Here is a 17,873-nt window from a genome sequence, read left to right on the forward strand (position 1 = left end):
AGCTGAGCTCACTGCTGTGACTCTGCAGAATCTGTTGGTTATTCCCACCCCTGATCCTCACCCCCAGCCCCTGCCCAGGGCAGTCTGAAGGAACAGATCTCACCCACCAGCCTTCTCCTCTGCTGAGGAGAGCCACGGAGCTGAGAGGGGAGGGATGGAGGGTAGAATCCAGCAGCAGCACATGTAGGAGGGAAAGCTGTCCCATCTCAGTGGTGAGGACTGCTTGTGAGGTGGGGAGGATGAAGAAGGGAGAGAACGGGACAAAGGGAACCTGATGGAGCAAGTCCAGAGGAGGCCACAGAGATCACAAAAAGGGCTGGAGCATCTCAGCTACAGAGACAGGCTGAGAGAGCAGGGGATGTTCAGCCTGGAGAAGGCTCTGGGGAGAGCTCAGAGCCCCTTCCAGTGCCTAAAGGAGCTCCAGAGGGCTGGAGAGGGGCTTTGGACAAAGGTCTGGAGTGACAGGACAAGGGGCAATGGCTTCAACCTGCCAGAGGTCAGGTTAGATTGGATAGTGGGAAGAAATTCTTCCCTGTGAGGGTGGTGAGGCACAGGTTGCTGAGAGAAGCTGTGGCTGCCCCATCCCTGGAAATGTTCAGGGCCAGGTTGAAAAAACCTGGTTTAGTGGAAGGTGTCCCTGCCCAGGAGCTCAGGAGGCTGGAATGAAACATCCTTTAAGATTCTGTCCCATCCAAACCAATCTGTGATTCTGTGGTTCTAGGAAATGGAATGTGGGAAGAGTAGCCCATAAGCCAAAAGTCCTGGTGCTGTGTGAGGAACAGAGATGGACTATAAGAAAGTAGAGCATGTGCTGTGTGATGCTGATGGATGTTTGGCACAGGGTTTTTTTTTGACTCCTTCTTGTCATGTCTGAGCTGCTGCATGCCTATTTTGAGTGGCTGCAGGCACTTGCCCTGTTGCCTATTTAGACTGGGGATTCAGATTCATGACACCCTTGCTCAAAATGTGGCAGCAGAAGTACCAAGGTCACAGCTCCCTTTGAAAGAGGGAGTTTTAGGATTATTTCAAGCAAAGGGATTGCTATTAGAGTGGGTGCTGTTAAATCAAAGAGGCCCATGGCTCACAAACTCCCTTTGTTCCTGCTTTCAGCACTCTGAAGCCTGGATAGATTGCATGACAGAATGAAATAATCAATAAATAAAGCAACATGGTTTTGTATCTTGGCAACAATGATGCTGCTGAACCATGTAAACTGACTTTGCTCTCTCTCCCTCAGTGCAGAGATCCTGTCTGGCTGCAGGGAAGGAGTGATGCCAGCTCTCCACTGTGCTGGGGGACACAGACAGCCCCTTCTCCCATCTCAAGGTTTGTGCTTCAGCAACTCCTGCACTGTCCTTGGGTTAGAAAATGCACAATAATATCCTACCCCAGCTGGGATCACCTTCACCCCACAGTACAACATCTCCCATGTTCAGATTCACAGAATCTCACAGTCCTGGAATGGTTTGGGTTGGAAGAGACCCCAAAGATCGTCTAGTTCCAACCCTTTGCCATAAGCAGGATTCTTGGGAATTTGGTCTTCCTGTGGCTGAACTGCTGGAAGGGCCTCTGAGAGGAAATCATATCCTGTTCAACCAGCCCACTCCTGCAGCAAAAGGGGTTTTTCCTCCAGTCTGTGTTATTTCTGAGGGAGGATGTAGCTGCAGTGCTGATGGAGTCTCCTGCTGCCAGCAGTGGTCAGGGAGAGCACGGCTGCTTCCCTCCCCTCTGGGCCTGAAGCCAGGCAGGGAGGGCTGGAGCCTGGAGCAGCACCAGCACTGCCAAACAGCTCATTTTCAGTGTAGTGAAACGAAGAATGATCCTTCAAGAGACCAAGCAGGAAACTTGATTTTTCCAAGGAAACCATTGAAAAAATCAGCATCTTCCTGTAGACTGGTTTTGGCTGCATTAGATCACCATTTTCCTGGCCACAGAGAGGAGCCCAGGCAGAGCCTGGGCTGGCTCTGTCCATTCAATAAACATCAGTTTCTCTGTGTGTTTCCAGCCTGGCATGTGCAGTGAATGCTCCAAGAACAGCTCATGTCATGCTGATTTCATTCAGTGACGAGGAATAAAAACAGAAGCTCTGTAGTCAACATGAAATTAAGATTAATGGCTTTTCAGGTTGATTTCCTCTGTGTGAAACAAACCCCATATTGCGATTTGGCTACTTAATGTTTGCTCAGTGTTAGTCATTAATAGCAACTTCTCCACATGCACAGGTCATTTGCTCACATATTTTGGAGTTTCCCTGATCTCATCCTTGCACTGCTCTTGCTTTGTTTAACCACAGAGGAAATCATAGATCACAGGATGGATTCTGCTGGAAGGGACCTTAAATGTCATCTATCCAACCTTCGTGACATTAAAATTTCTGGAGATAATCACCGGCCTCCAGGGACCCAGTGTAAAGGAGCAGAAAATGAGCCCAGCCCCTGGTGCTGGTGTTTACCCTTGTCCCTGCATTCCAGAGGGGACTGGGAGGTGGCAGTGGAAAGCCAACCAGGGCTCTCCCTGTGTTTTGCTTTGGCATCTGCACCGGGGTTTAATTTGCATGTGTTTGGCTGGAAAACTGCTTCATCTTCTGGTGAGTGTCAGCAATGCCACCGAGCCCTTCTGCCTGGGGCTATCCCCAGGAATTGTGGAGGGTGAGTTCAAGACCAGGCTGGATGGGGCTCTGAGTATCCTGGTTAGTGGAAGGTGTCCCTGCCCACAGCAGGGGGTTGACACTGGATGATCTTTAAGGTCCTTTTCAACCCAAACCATTCTGTGATTCTATGATTCTGTGATTCTATGATTCTGTGATTCTGTGAGTCTGTGATTCTATGATTCTGTGAGTCTGTGATTCTGTGATTCTATGATTCTGTGATTCTGTGAGTCTGTGATTCTATGATTCTGTGATTCTGTGATTCTGTGATTCTATGATTCTGTGAGTCTGATTCTGTGATTCTATGATTGTATGATTCTGTGGTTCCGTGATTCTGTGATTCTGTGAGCTGGTGGCTCTGACCTGCCCCATCCATCATGAAGTGGTGGCCATCAGCCTCACACCCCAGCTCCTGGTCAGCGTGGATGAAGGAGCTCAGCTGGCATGAAAGATCCTGCTGAACCCACGGCATGAAGGATCCTACTGAACTCATCACACGGATAAGGGAAATTTAATTACATCCGTAGGATTTCCATCAATGCTGAGCAGCAGCAGCCTGGGTCTCGAGAGATTTTTCATTGCATTGAATTTTTGTTAATTACCACTCTCTGATCTCATTTGAGGGTTAAGTTTATGAAACGGAATCCTCATTTCTCTGATTTCCTTATCCAGCTGGTTTATTGAGTCTTGTACGGGGGATGGTTTGGACCTTAGAAACTCCCAAGGTGTCTCACACTTCTGGCATGAGCTGTGCAGGAGAAGCATGGGAGCAAGGGGAGGTGATGGAGATGTGCAGAACTCTTGGTGAAAGACAGAGAAAGAAAACATATCAGGAAAACTGAAAATGAGGACAAAGGTCTTGCTGCCAAATTATAGCTCATTTTACCCTCAAAGGGAACTCCCCCTTCCCACATGGGATGCTGAAGAGCCCCACTTTAGCCAGCCAGGGAACATTGTGGTGGGGGGCTTTAGAAGAGTGCCACCAGCCTTTGGTGCCCCCCAGGCTGTTCACTTCCTCGTGGGGAAAGCTTCCCATCCTCTGTTTACCCAGGAAGCACCAGACTTGGCTGTAGGCAGTAAGCAGAGCGCCTGGCTTTTATCTACACATCAAATTTACTTTCTTTTTTAAAGAGAAAATAGCCACTGAACAGCCCTTGAAGCTTGGGGCTAGTGTCTAATTCCACTTGAAGAGCTTTGTTAGATAATTGCAGTATTTTTCTGAGAGAAAATAGAACAATCAAGGCTTGTAATTAAAAGCCATTCAGGCAGCTTTGATCCTTCCCTCTGCATCTTCACTTACCAAACACAAATGCCAACAAGGACTCATGGCAATATTTACAGTCGCTATTCTTGGCCCTTGCCTTTAAATTAACTCCTCTTGCTCACTTCCAGTCAAAAGGAGGAGGAGGGAGGGAAATGGGGTTTGTGGTTTTTCAACAGGTGTTTCTTTAGAAAGATTTTCTTGAGGATGCCTATATAATGGAATCATAGAATCATTAAATTTAGAGAAGCTCAATGAGTCCAGCTGTCAACTCAGCCACACCACCACGTGCACCACTAAACCATGAAATGTCACACACAGGTTTTTTGAACACTTCCAGGGATGGTGACTCCACCACTGTCCTGGAAGCCTTTTCCAGGGCTTGACCACCCTTTTGGTGAAAAAATATTTCCTAATATGTTAATCAAACCTCCCCTGGCACAACCTGAGGCCGTTTCCTCTCATCCTGTCACTCCATGATGACAATCCTGGAGCTCCTCTGGAGGCCTCAGAGCTGCCACAGAACAAGTTTATCACCCCAAAACTGCTCCAGGCACAACCTCAGCTGCAGTGGTGGTGTGGATGGGGCAACACCCACACACTCTGCCCTGGGCAGGGACAGGGAGCTGCCAGGGCTGTGTCCCACAGCCCACAGAGGATCCTCAGGTGACCTCCTGACTCACTGTGAGAGGAATCCAGCCTGGGAAGTCCCCCTTCCCTTCAGCAGCAGGTGGAAATGTCAAACCTTGATGTGCTGAGACCCTCTGAAGGCACGAAACTGGGTTTGTTTCTCCCAAAATTGGCAGTAAAGCTGGAGGGTCACCATTTCCTTGGGTTCATGGTGGGACCATCAGTGGCTCACCAGCACCCAGGGGCTTCCAGCAGTCCCAAGGAAACAAGGTGAGTGCTACACGTGTCAGGTTGTACAGGGAAGGGACAAACTCTCTTTCTTGGTTTGATTTGAACACTATCTTCTGGATACCCTTCTGCTTCTCATCTTTTACAGTCCAAGTTTTTACTTATCCATGTTTAATTTTTATTTTCATATTTTTCTCACATCAAGATGCTTCTGAGAGCCAGGCCTTCAACTCTCAGTGGGGCATTATTTCTTTTCTCCCCCAAAAATCGTGACCAGCCTTAGGGAGGCAGTGTGAGACTGTCTAAGACCCGCGGGATTAGAGCTTCCCGGGAGAACAAGCTGCAGCACGGCTCGGATGAGGACAATTGATCCAAGCAGCCAATATTGCTGCAGCACGAAGACTTAAAAAGCAACAACTGCTTCCGATCCCCCGCCCTGGCTCCGATGCCTGCAGTGGGAATACGAGCCCCAATTCCTGTTCCAGGGCAGGAAATGGCTGCCAGGGATGATGGAGCAGAGTCCTCCAGGGCTGTGTCCTCACGGGTGTGACAGAAGGGAGGTGATTCCCCCCCGCAGCAGGAACCTGCTGCTGCTGCAGCAGAAAGGCTCCAGCTCCTGCCGTGTCCAGGGAGCTGCGCGGCTGCACCGCTCCTTGTCACACATTAACACAGCACACTCTGTGCCAGGAGGAAATCTCCTCGGTTTGAGGCTGAGCTCCCTTCCCTGCTCTTGGCTGGGAAGGGTTTAGGAGGAGGACGGAGCCCTGAGGTTCCTAATTCAGCCTCCTGCGGCCCTGCAGACCTCACACGGGATGCTTGCTTTTGGAGGGGATTTATGCAGTGAATAGCTAATGGGGTTATTTCCCTGCTTCCAGTGTTCAAGATGCAGCTGATGTGGGCTGCTGTGACAAGCCAGCCCCAGCAGTGGGAGGAAATTCAAAGGAACGAGCTGGCGTGTGGGGTTTCCCTGGGGAGATCTGCTGCTGGGAGTGGGCAAGCGTCTCCTTGGAGGTGTTCTCTGCTCTCCCAGAAGAAGCCGAAGCAGCCTGGCTTCGGATGCTGTGCTCTGAGTGTCCACCCAGGCACGGGAAGGCCGAATTTTCTGGCTCCCGGCAGCAGCAGGGTGCCAGGCTGTGTGTGAGGCCGAGGATGCTGCGGGGATGCAGCGATGCTGAGCCGAAAGCTGCGAGTGCCGCTTAGTGCCGCCGGGCTGAACCGCACCGGCCCCGGGGCTCCGCGGGAGCCGCAGCCTCTCCTGGCCACGGGAGGAGACCTGGCCAATGCAAATCCTTCTCTCCTAGAAGCCTGGAACCCACACGAGGGGACAAGGCTCGTGCCAGGCGTTTGACATGGCGAAAATCGTGGATGCAGCAGGATGCTGCCGTGGGGAGATGCTGAGATGGGGCTGCTCGTGCCCAGAAGGGGAAGGGTCAGGGCATGCAAGAAATGTCTGGAAGTGCCTGTGGAGGGTTCAGAGAGAGGGAACCAGACTGTCCTCAGTGATGGCCAGTGAGAGGACAGGAGACACGAACTGAAACATGGAAAATTCCATTAAATCATAGGAAGGAAATTCACTGCCAGAGTGGTGAAGTACAGGAACAGGCTGTCCACAGTAGCTGTGGCATCTCCATCCTTGGAGATATTCAAACCCAAGCGGACACGGTGCTGGGAAATTTAACCCTGCTTGAGCCATGCTGTACTTCTGTGACTGTCATGTCTTGTGATTTAACAGAAAAAGCTCCAGCAACATCATTGTCATGTCCGAAGTGGGTAACTCATGCTGAAAAGGTCCTTTCCATCTAAAAAAATACAGTAGTTTTTATACTTCATAAAATATATTGCCTTTCCTAGAGCCCCAATGCCAATGAACAGCGATGTTTCAGCTGATTGGGCAGCTTGTGTGAGAGGTGACATAATTTGAGTCAGTTTTCTCACTCAGAGAGGTTTTTCCACCTGCAGGTGGCAACCACGCCAAAGCAAAATTCCTGGAGAAGTTTTGCCTGGAAGAATGTGTTCTCCTTCACTGTTCTACCACAGTTAGCACCTTTAATATGAAGAAGGCAACAGAGCGATCTTGTATCCACACATCTGTTTTTAGTTTCCTGTAAATGAAATTTCCATCCCGAGGTGTTGAGGGTTGTCAGTTTTGGTGTTGGGGTGCTCAGGACACTGAATTTTCCTGAGCAGTCTCACCCGGGGTCTCCACCCACACCCACCCCTGGCTCTGAGAGCCCATTTCAGCTGAGAACTGCAGTCTCCTTTCCTTTTGTGTTCCCTGTCCTGCACTTTCCTGGGGGAATTTAGACAGGTAAGAGCCGAGCTTGGTACCTGGGGTCGGGGGACAGCCTTCCTAAAACCAGTAACATACAAACTTCGCAGGGCTACAGGGTGTGAGAATAAGTTTTCCAAGCTTTTAATATGGAGTTTTTGATCTCCACACTCTCCCAGTCAAGTCCTGGTTTTGTTCAAGTATTTTGACTATTTATCTGTGAAAGAAGAAACTTTATATCTGCAGTGCTCACTAGAGTTTCTCTTATGATTTACAAAACACCTTAATTTTCTTGCAAAACTACTGTGTTTTATTTTATAATAGGCAAAATGCAATATATATAGCAAAGATATGGCACAAGTAGCAAAAATTTTCTCTTGTGAAAGAAGGACCAGTCACTTTTTTCCCCCATGAAGTTTATTTCATTACTCACTCTTAAATAAATATGTATTTGACACTTAACAGGAACAACTAGTTCAATATGATTTCTAATACAAGTTCTCACAGTTGTTATAGTATTTGTATGGTGTGCTGTTTAGCACTATTTTTGAGACTCAAATCTTCCTTTTGGTCTAAATTTAACAAGTCAGAAAAGAGGAAATTTGTGGTGTGGTGGAAAATGAACATCCTTCAAAATCAAAAGAAAGCCATAACACACAGGAACATACACGAACATTGAAAATAGTTTCTTTTCTCTTCCAAATACTCATCCTCGGTTTTACTGATGTTTCATTGAAAGTGCTCATTAGCTCTGCTCCATTAAACAATTCTCCCTAATAACTTAGTGACAAAGAACTGAGCTTTGCACTCATCTGGAAATTGGTCTCCAGCCTGTCCATGCTGTACAGCAGATGGCAATAAAGGACCACTCTGTGGCACAAGTACACCCCTGAAAAGGAAATGTTCTGTCCTTAATAATTCAGAGGGTGAAATTAAAAATCAGGGTCTAGAAATGCAACTCTGAGAAGTTGGTAGGAGCAAAGAGGGGAAATACAAGAGTTGCAAGTGGGCACGACAAAACCTGTTGCTGATGAAGGTTACAAACAGACCACACATGACATGTAAACAAAAGAAAGGACGTTGTGCATTCATTGGCCACTTCTCCAGTCTGCAAAGTTGCCCCTGAAAATCCCTAGAAGGGCAGGGACCTGCCAGCCCCAACCCCCTGTTCAAGAAGTTCTGCATTCCAGCAACTTCCGGAAACTTTTCCGAAAACTGTCATCCAGGAAAGCGTACAAGAAGGGATTCAAGCATGAATTGGCATAGCTGAGGCTGGTGATGAAGTAGGATATCCCGATGACCATGGAGGTCTGGGGTAAGTCAGTGGTCAAAGCCACGATGGTGGCCAGGTGGAAGGGGGTCCAACAGAAGAGGAACACAGCCAGGACTATGAAGACCATAATGGTGACTTTCTTCTTGGCTTTGTCCAGGGCTCTGGCATTGGAGTTCAAATGCATGTTCCTCAGCTTGTAGAGCATCATGGTGTAGAGGATGCAGATGGTGGATACCGGAATGGCAAAGCCAAGGATGAGGGTGTAGATCCTGCTGGCTTTGAACCAGAACCTCTCAGGCTTGGGGAAATTGAGACCACAACTCTTGATCTCCAGGTCGTCGGTGTAGACATTGGCAAAGATGATGAAAGGGAGGACTATGATGGTGACCAGGATCCAGATGCACAGGCTGACAATCCTGGCTGCTCGGTACGTGCGGTGGGGCATCCTCTTGGACCTGACTGTGGCCAGTACCACCAGGTACCTGTCTATGCTCATCACTGTCAGGAAATAAATGCTGGAGAAGATATTGTAGTGGTCTATGGACAAGATGACCTTGCAGAGGATTTCTCCGAAGGGCCAGTAGCGGAGGAGGTGCTCTGCAATATTGATGGGCAAGACAAGGGTGAACAAGTCATCAGCGATAGCGAGGTTCAGGATGAACATGTTGGTCACAGTCTTCATCTTGGGGGCCTTGAGGATCACATAGATGACAGCAGTGTTGCCTGTGAGCCCCACAGCACAGATCACAGAGTAGATCACGGGCAGGACAACGTAGAAATCAGCTGCCTGCTCTTGGAGGGTGAAATTGAACCTCATGCTGTTTTCCAGGTAGCAGCTGTTGCCTGCGTTGCTGCAGGAGCTGTTCAGATCATCCCAAAAGGAGATGTTTCCCATGCCTATTGATCACAGACCACCCTCAGATACCACTGAAAGCCTCACTAGTGCAGAAGTGAGAGGTTTTTTGTTTGGTTGCGTTTTTTCCCCCTCCTGTGAGAAGCAGCTGTTACCTCATTTAGATGCAGCTTATTTTCAAAGGTGAGTTCTGAGGGTTCATGGACCACCTAACTTACCTCTCCCCCCTGTTGGAGAAGTTAAATTTTGAAGTGATGATGGGAGAAAAAAATGTTTGGAAGACATAAGGCTCCATGAACCAAGAAACGAATGACTTTCTAAATAAGTCAAGGAACTCTTCTTTCCAAGAGCATTCCGACGAGCTTTGGCTTTTCTTTGCTGGGGGAGCTGAGCGGCTCCTGTTCAGCTGTCTGCAGTGAGAGTTCGGCAGTTACAAGGAGGCAGAAGTGGGAATTTCGTGCCTGGCTGGCTGTTCACAGCCCTTGGAGGACCGGAGGGATGGCTGCTGTTTCTCTGGCACAGCTCTCACTGTCGGTGCCGGAGCAGAAGCGTTCCACTGGTTAATTAGCACCTGTCTTTGTGTCGGAGTTCAGGCTCTTCACGGACTGGGATTTCACAAACAATGAAGAAGTTTCTGCTACTCCCCACTCCCAGGGTCCCCTAGCAAAAGAAGGAGGGGGAAATAGTTCAGGGACTATTTCTGAAATTAATGGTTAAAGGGATTTTCCTGCAATCAAAGTACACCTTTAAGCAAGGGTGGGCTATGAATTTACTCACTCTGAAAACCATCCCCAGTACAAACAACTGGCAGCACCCCGAATTTGGCACAGACAAACCTGTACATCTCAGAAGTTCACGGTTAATCAGGGAAGAGGGAGAAAAGTACCCTTTAAAAAAGCAAATCCACTTTAGAGACTCGGCAAGAATCATCCCACCTGTAGCAGTTACCACATCCATCACTACTGCCTATACTTCCAAGAATTCCTCCACAGGGAATAAACAAACAACCGACCCCTACCCTCTCTGTGAAGATCAAAGGTTTGGCAAGCTCCAGGCTCTGCAAAGAGAAGTGCCTCACTTCTCTTCCCCTTTGTTGTCACAGCAATGAAGCGAGTGGGACTGCCGGCGTTAGGGACGGAGGGCTGAAGTGTCCCTTACCTGGGAGCGGCTCCGCTGCCTCCTCCAGCACCTGCTGCTCGCACTGCTGAGCCTCTTCCCTCTAATCCGAGCTGGAGGAGGGTCTCTGGGCTGCTGACGTTCCGGGATTTGCAGGCAGATCAACACGATGCTTCTGTGTGTGCGCGTTGCGTGTCTGAGCAATTAGCATTTGTTCAGATCAGGAAGGGGGGAAACAAGGGGTTTATCTCTGCAGGGTTATTAAAATAGCAAATAGGGTGGATGTTTCCTTCAGGAAGGAGGGAGATGCTGAGGGACACAGGCAGCACCAGGACTGGCTGAGTGAGGGATGAGTGAAACTGTGGGAAGCAGGGGGTTAAACTGCTTCAACAGGGAACCTTGGCTGGTGTTAACAAAGTGTGTAGGAGGAGGGTGAGCCACGTTACAGCGTGCAAAATAAACAAATAAACAGACGTACCTTGCAAGAACTGTGCTGTTTTCGGCTGCTCTGAGGGAGTTTGGCTGGGTTTCTCCAGCTGGGTCTCTGATCCGGCTTTGGAAATTCAGTGAAATCCTTCAGATTCACAGTGCATCAGGAGGTGCAGCAGTCCTGTGAAGCTTGTTGGAAATGCACCCCAGGTTACAGAGCAACAATGCAAGATCACTTGACCAGCATGTCCCTAAAGAAAAAAAAAAGAAAAAGGAAATCAAGAGTCTTTTGATTCTCCTTTAGTCTTTTAAATGTTGCCTGACCTTTGTTTCAAGACAAGGAAAGGGAAAACACAGGAATCCATCACTGCCATGCCTGGCTGAGTGCATTTAACCAGGAGGGCCAGCTCACACACCTGAGCCAGTAGCCAAGAGCTGTGTTTGACTTTGCTCCTCTTCTTTGGAAGTTTTTTTATATTCTTCTGGCAAGATTATTGTGCACCAGTAGCTGGGTAGGAGTATAACATTTCACTGCACTGGCTATAACTGACTTTTCAGCAGATGGGATTTTTTTTTTTATGCCCAATGTACAACCCTTCAAGATATTTTGTGTACTGTGGCCAAAATCTAACCAGACGCTGGACTTAAGGAAAATGAAACAGGAATTATATTGTCCAATTATATTGCATAGGAATGATATGGATGATACTTCTTCAGACGTAACACCCCTGGAGCTTTCCTCTTGCCTGTTTTGGGAAAGCTGATGTGGTTTTTAAGGAGTCATAAATGAAGCAAGGCTTTGGTAGGTCTGCAGGGGGAATGCAGTTTCCAGGAACTGCTGTTGTCTTTTTTCAGAGAAAAACATACAGGAAGGCAGAAAAATTCAGGAGAATGTGATGCTACATTTACTGATCTGTAACTATTCCCTGGGACAAAAGGGTTTTAAAATATTTTTCATTCACAATCCTTTGAGGCTTTCTGGTTTTCAGCATAAAGTATGTCTCTGGGATAGCTTAAAAGCTGTTCTCTCTCTTCCCAAACTATATTATCTTGGAATTGGCATCATGCTGCCATGGCCAGGGGTCGTGTGCCTGGGTTCTGTGTGTTTGAGGGGCTGGGAGCTGAGGGGGCTGCAGGAGCTGTGGTGCTGATGATGCTCCCCTGTGCTTTACCCTCTGCCTCGTGCCTTACTCCTCATTATCCACAGTGAACATGCTCTCCGTGCCTTGGTTAGGATGTGCTTGATTAAAATAACCTGTCAGAGATGAGATGGAGACTAATTAAAGCTCATTGCCTGGTGTGGGGAGAGGGGCTTTTGCTTATATGCCCCAAACAAATTAGTGGCACCTGCTTTTGGAGCGTCTTGCCTGGTTCTCCAATAAAACTTGTTTGCTTTGGGGAGAACAATTGCCAACAGATCTAAATTCATGTAGGAAATTGCTTTGCAGTAGGAACTGTTCTACCAACAGAGATAATATTTCTTCTGTGTGTCTCTAGGCCCAACCAGGGCCAGAGGCTGTGCACAGGGGAAACAGATCCATGTATATTGGTGTGATGGGGAGTGATTGGAGAGAATGTTTTACTCTTGTCTTCTCTGGCTGGGCATCCCTTGATTATAAATGTTATAGTGGCATAAAGCCCTGGAAATACAGCACTGGTTTGGAGATGCTGCTACAAAGGGCACAAGCTGTGCTTTCCCTCAGAGCTGCTTGGACCTACTTTTGTGCCAACAGCTCCATCACCAGCACAGTGACACAGGGCCAAAGACTTTATTCCTGGCAAATCTGTGCCATGGAGATGGACTTTGCCTCTTGAAGCCCATGTGCACACTGTGCAGCTTGGGTCAGCTGTGCAAACAAAGAAAAGGCAGCATTTTAGGGAGGGGGAAATCCCTGCCAGTGCTCAGTCAGTGGTGCTTTATTGCCTTCCTAAAGCTGATGTGCTGCTGGCTCCAGACAAAGGCCATCCACCATTGTGGAGTTATGGAGAACCTGTTTTGTTGGTCTCCTGCTGCTGTCAAGGAGTCAAGTTCATCTCAAGGACACAGATATACAATCAATAATCTGTTTACCAAAACAAAATGTTCTCGGCTGGCTGTCTTGCAGTCACTGGTTATTAAGGTGATTTATTTGTATGAAGCATTCAGGCTTTCAAAAGCATTGCAGGTTAATAATAGAATCAGGGAGTAGTTTGGGTTGGAAGGGACCTTTAAAGGTCATCTAGTCCAACCCCCCTGCAATGAGCAGGGACATCATCAACCAGATCAGATTGCTCAGAACTGAACCATCCCACCTGACCTCGAGTGCTCCCAGGGATGGGCCATCTACCACCTCTCTGGTAACCTGTGGTAGTGCCTCACCATCCTCACTGTAAAATATCTTCCTTCTTATATCTAATTTAAATCCTCCCTCCTTCTGTTTAAAGCTGCTGGGAGCCAGGCAGCCTCTTGCAATGCCTGGCTCCTTGTCCTACCACAACAGGACCTGCTGTCCTGAGAAATGTCTGAAATTGCTTCTGGCAAGGTAAGTGTGCCTGGTCAGGCTATTTGTAGGATAACACTCACCCACAAGCTGGGACATCCTCCTGCTTCCCCCCAAAACCTTCCCAACCATATTGAGCCAGGCTTAGGCAGGTGATGCTGCTCACCTTGGAGGACACCTCAGGGAACCAGGCAAGAGCTGCAGGTGCTGAGGGGTGACTGCAGGGCAAATGTCCCCATCCGTAAACTGGTGAATCGTGGGCAAAGAAAGTGCTTTTGAACGGTGATAATTGTCATGGATCCAGGGGCTGGTGACACATCCTGCCCACCAGAAAGCTGCAGTGAAGGCAAAGGGGTGCAGGAAGTGATTTAAGGGAAATGGGAGTAACGAGTCCATAAACAGCCTGTTTTTGTCAGGGAAAGCACATATCAATAACTGCCCCGTCTGTCTCTGCAGGGGAGCAATCGACACAAACGCCGTGCTGGCAATTTCCTCAGAGCAGCTGTGATGGGGAATAAAGCTGTAGCACCAGGAGCTGGTGGGTGGCTGGCTGAAGCTGTTTGCTCCCTGCCAGCCAGGAAAGAGGTTGGGAGTCTCCTGCAATGGGTCAGCCCACATTCCCAGCACTTCTTGGAGACCCTCGCTCTTCTACCACACCTTCCCCAGCCCCGTGGTGCTGGCTGGGGCCACCCAGAGGTGCCACCAGCCGTGGAGGATGAGGGGCATTGCAAGAGGCTGCCTGGCTCCCAGCAGGAGCTGAGCTGTCAGATGTGTTAATTGAGGGAGCTCTGGTAGATACTCGTGACAGTGGGAGCAAGGACGCAGTTCCAGTCCTGCTACAATTAATACATATCTGTGAGAATTTAGAGTGCAGAGGGAATGCTGCTTTAAAAACCCTCATTTTCTCTCCCACTCCCTGCTGGTCTGGCTTCAAGCAGCCTTGCTCCAGAGAGAAATTAAAATCTGCTTCCATTCCAGGATTCTTTTATTCTCCAGCATTTTTTCCTGTTTTTCTCCAGGGCTGGAAGTGAGTGTGTGCTGTGGTTGGTTTGCTGCCCTGAGCCAGCTCAGTTTGTTGAAAGCAGAGCCCTTTGGAAGAGGGAGGTTTCTGGAAGTGGACTGTCCCCTTTCCCAGTGCTGCTCATCACCTTGGTGGCGTGTGAGAGGCTCAGAGTAGTGGCCTGAGGCTTCCCTTGTGTCAGTGCTGCCACAAGGAGTGGGCATAAACTGTCCCATGGCTCTGACTGTGCCAGAGATGCTGCTGCCTCATCCTCCTTAACTCTGGAAGCAGGAGAAGCTAATCTGCTGCATCAATCTATGGGGTCGATTGGTCCTCTGGACTTGGAGCTTTTCTGCTTCTCTGTCTCAGAGTTCTTCCGTCAGCCCATATGAGTGACAACTTTTGTGTAATTTGCCTGTGGGACCTGTGAGGAAAAAGCCCTGGATGTGATGGGACCTGGTGCTGCAGTACTCTGGGGCACAGCTGATTGCTTCCTTTTGGAGTTCTCTTGACCACAGAATTGTTAGCAGGGCTCTGTTTCCTGCTGGTTGCCTTGATCAGATGTGCACAGAGCGCGTGCAAGGAGGTTCCTCAGCACAGCTGAAGACTAAGACATAAGGAGAAATCCTAGTTTCAAAGGATGAGAGCAAAACCAAAATAAAAGGATGTTTTTAGCCCAAAGTTAGTGTGAGTCAGCAGGTAGGAACCAGCTCTTCCCTGGATCCCTGTCCTTCCTGTGCCTGCAGTGCTGTGATCCATCAGCATTCCTGGCAGGAATATACATTATTTAGCTGCTATTAAGCTGGTTGTAACACAGCTGCTAAGAGCCCTTGGTATTTGCCACATCCAAGTTAGATGAGTTTTCACTTTGACTTTTTTAACGCCACCTGAACTTTCACTTGTGCAAAGTCACCCTTTCTGTCATTGCTTGACCTGCTTGGAAAAGCTGAGAGTCTGTACAAACAGCAGCACTGCAACAGGGCCATAATGCATCCTTGGAAAAGCAGCCTGGAGCCCTTCAGGGATCTCACCGGGGAGCAGGCTCTGTGCAATATATTCCAATATCTCTAAGCAACAGCTTAATGTGCTGCCTTGTCTGCTTAAATAGCAGAGCTCCTCTGGCCTAAAAGCCTCAGCACCAGAGGGTTATGGAGTGCAAATTGCTGCTGAATGAATTTGCTGCTTTGTTCAATCTGCTTTCCCCTCCCTTTTGTGTTATGACAGTGAAATGACTCATCTTCACCTTAATATCATGTTTTAGAAATGGTCTAATATTTTGTACAATGTTCATTGTAAAAAACCCCAAACCAACAAAACAGATGAAATCTGTTTTCTGGAACAACGTTTTCCCTTGCAATTACACAGAGCTGGCACCTTTCTCCACACTCTTTTGGCCAGCAGAAATTGTGGAGTACCAAGTTTACAATACCATCAACTATTGTAAGGAAAAGAGGGAAAAGCAGAAGGCCTGGTTTGAGCTTAGTGAAACTTGCTTCTGGCTTTGGGCTGCAGTAATTTATTACAGCTCTGTTTTACAATTAATACCAGCCTGACCTACTTAAATAGGACATCATAATTCTTGTGGCCATGTATGTGCTCATGAAAATTCAGTGCTAAGAGCATGAGCTGTGTTGGTTATGTCAGTGTGATGGAGAAAAATGTAAGTTGGATAACTAAGGTGAATTGAGTAGGAAATTGTGTGCTATAAAACTCATAATTTAAAATGCAAAAGATAAAAGGAAGAGGGAAGGGATTACTGCAAGATGAGGTTTATGGCTGGTGCTCTCAGCCCCCCATGCTCGTGGCCATAGTGGGGATGCTTGAGCAAGTGGAGGAGGGACTGGATTCAGTGTGGACCCCAGAAACAGCCAAAAGGGCAGTGACAGTCAGAAAATCTTGGCTCTTCTCTCTTTAAAATCTAATTTGAGCCCCAAAGCAATGCCCCAAATATAATTCCTTGGGGAGGGAAGCTCTGAGGTCTTTGACTGGGGCTTTCACAGCACGCTGGGTAAATAAAGCCTCCATCAGAAATCATATTGATGCAAATTATAGATAACCACACCAAAAAGAAGTTTTGGATGCTTGTGGAGGAGAAGCAGAAAAAGCAAAAAAATAAAGGTACACCTCTGTGTTTTCCACAGGGAATAATTTCTGAAGTGCAGAACTCGCCAGGCCATGCAGGGCCTCCTGCCAAGGGGAATGATTTCAGACAAGTGCTGACTGCGTGGGAGAAGGTGTTTTGTGTTGGAGGGCTGAGTTATCACTGAAGTTTTTCACTTCTAATACTTGGTAATATCAGTGTCATTTTGTCAGTAAGGAGCACACTCAGTGCCTGAGACATCTCCATCTCCACCTGCTTCACAGCTCCACTTGAAGGCAGATGAAAATTATTTCCTTGTAAATGACCTGTTTTCACCAAATTCTGCAAACTCTTACTGAGGCTCTTTGCCATGAAGTTGATTTTCTATTTATTTTTTCCTTTTTTTTTAATGAGAAGAATTGCTTTCTCCTTGCAAATGTTAAGTAAATTTTTCCCCGCCTGGGATGTCAGGAGGTGCACATCCTGTACAGAAACAGTCCCCAACTGCATCAATAACCTTTTTGTACTGCTCAGTGGGTCCTAGAAAACTGCAAAGCAGTTTTGTGTCTCTGCAGGTTACTTGGCAATCAATTCTCCATCTCTGATAAATCCTAATTTACAGGGAGGATGTGACGAACTCCCTCCTCTGCAATCAGGAGTTGGCAGTGCCCATTCTTCTGCGGATTTATGGGTTCGGCAGAATAATATCACAGGAACAGAGGTGTTCTGCAGCATTCCTGCTTGGTTTGCTCCTCATTTTGTGGGGAAACAGCAGCCTTCTGCAGCCCTAAAAAGGACAGGGAATTTTCTGGACTGGGAAGAAAAGCATCCGTGAGAGAGGCAGAATATGATGCTGTTACCCATGGCTGGTGTTCCCACCTCTGTTGTCAAATTTCCCTCCCTGCTTCCCTGGGGCATCTGAGGAATGGGTGGTTTGTAGTGATGTTCTCCATATTGAAATCAGTCACGAGTTTGTGGACTTATTTCCAGCATGAAAACAACCCCTGTTTTGCTGGTTGTATGAGGGAAAAAATTATTTCAGGCAGAGAGAGGCCAGAAAGAGGTGAGAGACCACTGAATTTTCTTCATGTGGCTGCAGGGAGGGAGAACAGTTGTGGTGTGGAGATGCATTGTTAATGTAAAAGCAACAAAAAGCAACCCAAATAGTGAGTGAGCATCACTTGAGCTGCACCTCTGCCAGTTAGGGATGGATCCCTCCTGCTCCTTCCCCTGTCTGAGGCACCTGTGTGGGGCTGGTTGTCCCTGTCATTTACCTTTCAATTGCACAATAAACAACAAGTTTCTTGGAAAACAGTTGGCTTTTCAGACTCTCCCGGGCATTCAAGCGAGTCCAGGAGATGGAGGGATGAGCTGATAAGTGGCTTTGGATGGTCTTTGCTGTTGGGTGTTGCTATGTTTCCTGATGCTCCAAAGCAATCCCTGGCACGCTGCTTTTGTGAAAGGCAGAACAGCTCAAGAGAAAAATGTGCTTGAAATTACCTGTTCTGGGGAAATGCAATCACTGCGAATTTTCTGCTAGGAACTGCTTGTGAACAAAGATGGAGCCTGAATGAGGGATGTGCCCTTGTGGGGGTGCCTTACACTGA

General features: G+C 47.9%; 1 protein-coding gene and 2 long non-coding RNA genes across 5 annotated transcripts; 1 reads left to right on the forward strand and 2 right to left on the reverse strand.

Moving 5' to 3' along the window:
- Nucleotides 1–26: 26 nt before the first annotated feature.
- On the forward strand, nucleotides 27–1,928 carry LOC135282238 (uncharacterized). Its single transcript, XR_010348517.1, has 3 exons — nucleotides 27–212; nucleotides 1,238–1,326; nucleotides 1,437–1,928. It is a non-coding gene; the product is annotated as an uncharacterized LOC135282238 (long non-coding RNA).
- A 1,411-nt stretch (nucleotides 1,929–3,339) lies between these two features.
- LOC135282094 (uncharacterized) lies at nucleotides 3,340–4,490 on the reverse strand. The gene is made up of 3 exons (XR_010348427.1): nucleotides 4,354–4,490; nucleotides 3,948–4,119; nucleotides 3,340–3,447 (listed from the first exon to the last, which is right to left on the reverse strand). It is a non-coding gene; the product is annotated as an uncharacterized LOC135282094 (long non-coding RNA).
- A 2,907-nt stretch (nucleotides 4,491–7,397) lies between these two features.
- On the reverse strand, nucleotides 7,398–11,155 carry NPBWR2 (neuropeptides B and W receptor 2). 3 transcript variants are annotated; one of them, XM_064391694.1, is made up of 4 exons: nucleotides 11,123–11,155; nucleotides 10,756–10,957; nucleotides 10,320–10,473; nucleotides 7,398–9,821 (listed from the first exon to the last, which is right to left on the reverse strand). In XM_064391694.1, exon 4 carries the CDS (start codon nucleotides 9,201–9,203, stop codon nucleotides 8,205–8,207), a length of 999 nt encoding a protein of 332 aa, XP_064247764.1. In that variant the 5' UTR covers nucleotides 9,204–9,821; nucleotides 10,320–10,473; nucleotides 10,756–10,957; nucleotides 11,123–11,155; the 3' UTR covers nucleotides 7,398–8,204. The 3 variants fall into 3 exon arrangements, with proteins under 3 accessions (XP_064247764.1, XP_064247765.1, XP_064247766.1); XM_064391695.1 differs by lacking the exons at nucleotides 10,320–10,473; nucleotides 10,756–10,957; nucleotides 11,123–11,155 and adding an exon at nucleotides 10,180–10,289; XM_064391696.1 differs by lacking the exons at nucleotides 10,320–10,473; nucleotides 10,756–10,957; nucleotides 11,123–11,155 and adding an exon at nucleotides 10,097–10,157.
- Nucleotides 11,156–17,873: the final 6,718 nt, after the last annotated feature.

Source organism: Passer domesticus, chromosome 16 (assembly GCF_036417665.1).
Source record: "Passer domesticus isolate bPasDom1 chromosome 16, bPasDom1.hap1, whole genome shotgun sequence".
Taxonomy (NCBI): Eukaryota; Metazoa; Chordata; class Aves; order Passeriformes; family Passeridae; genus Passer; species Passer domesticus.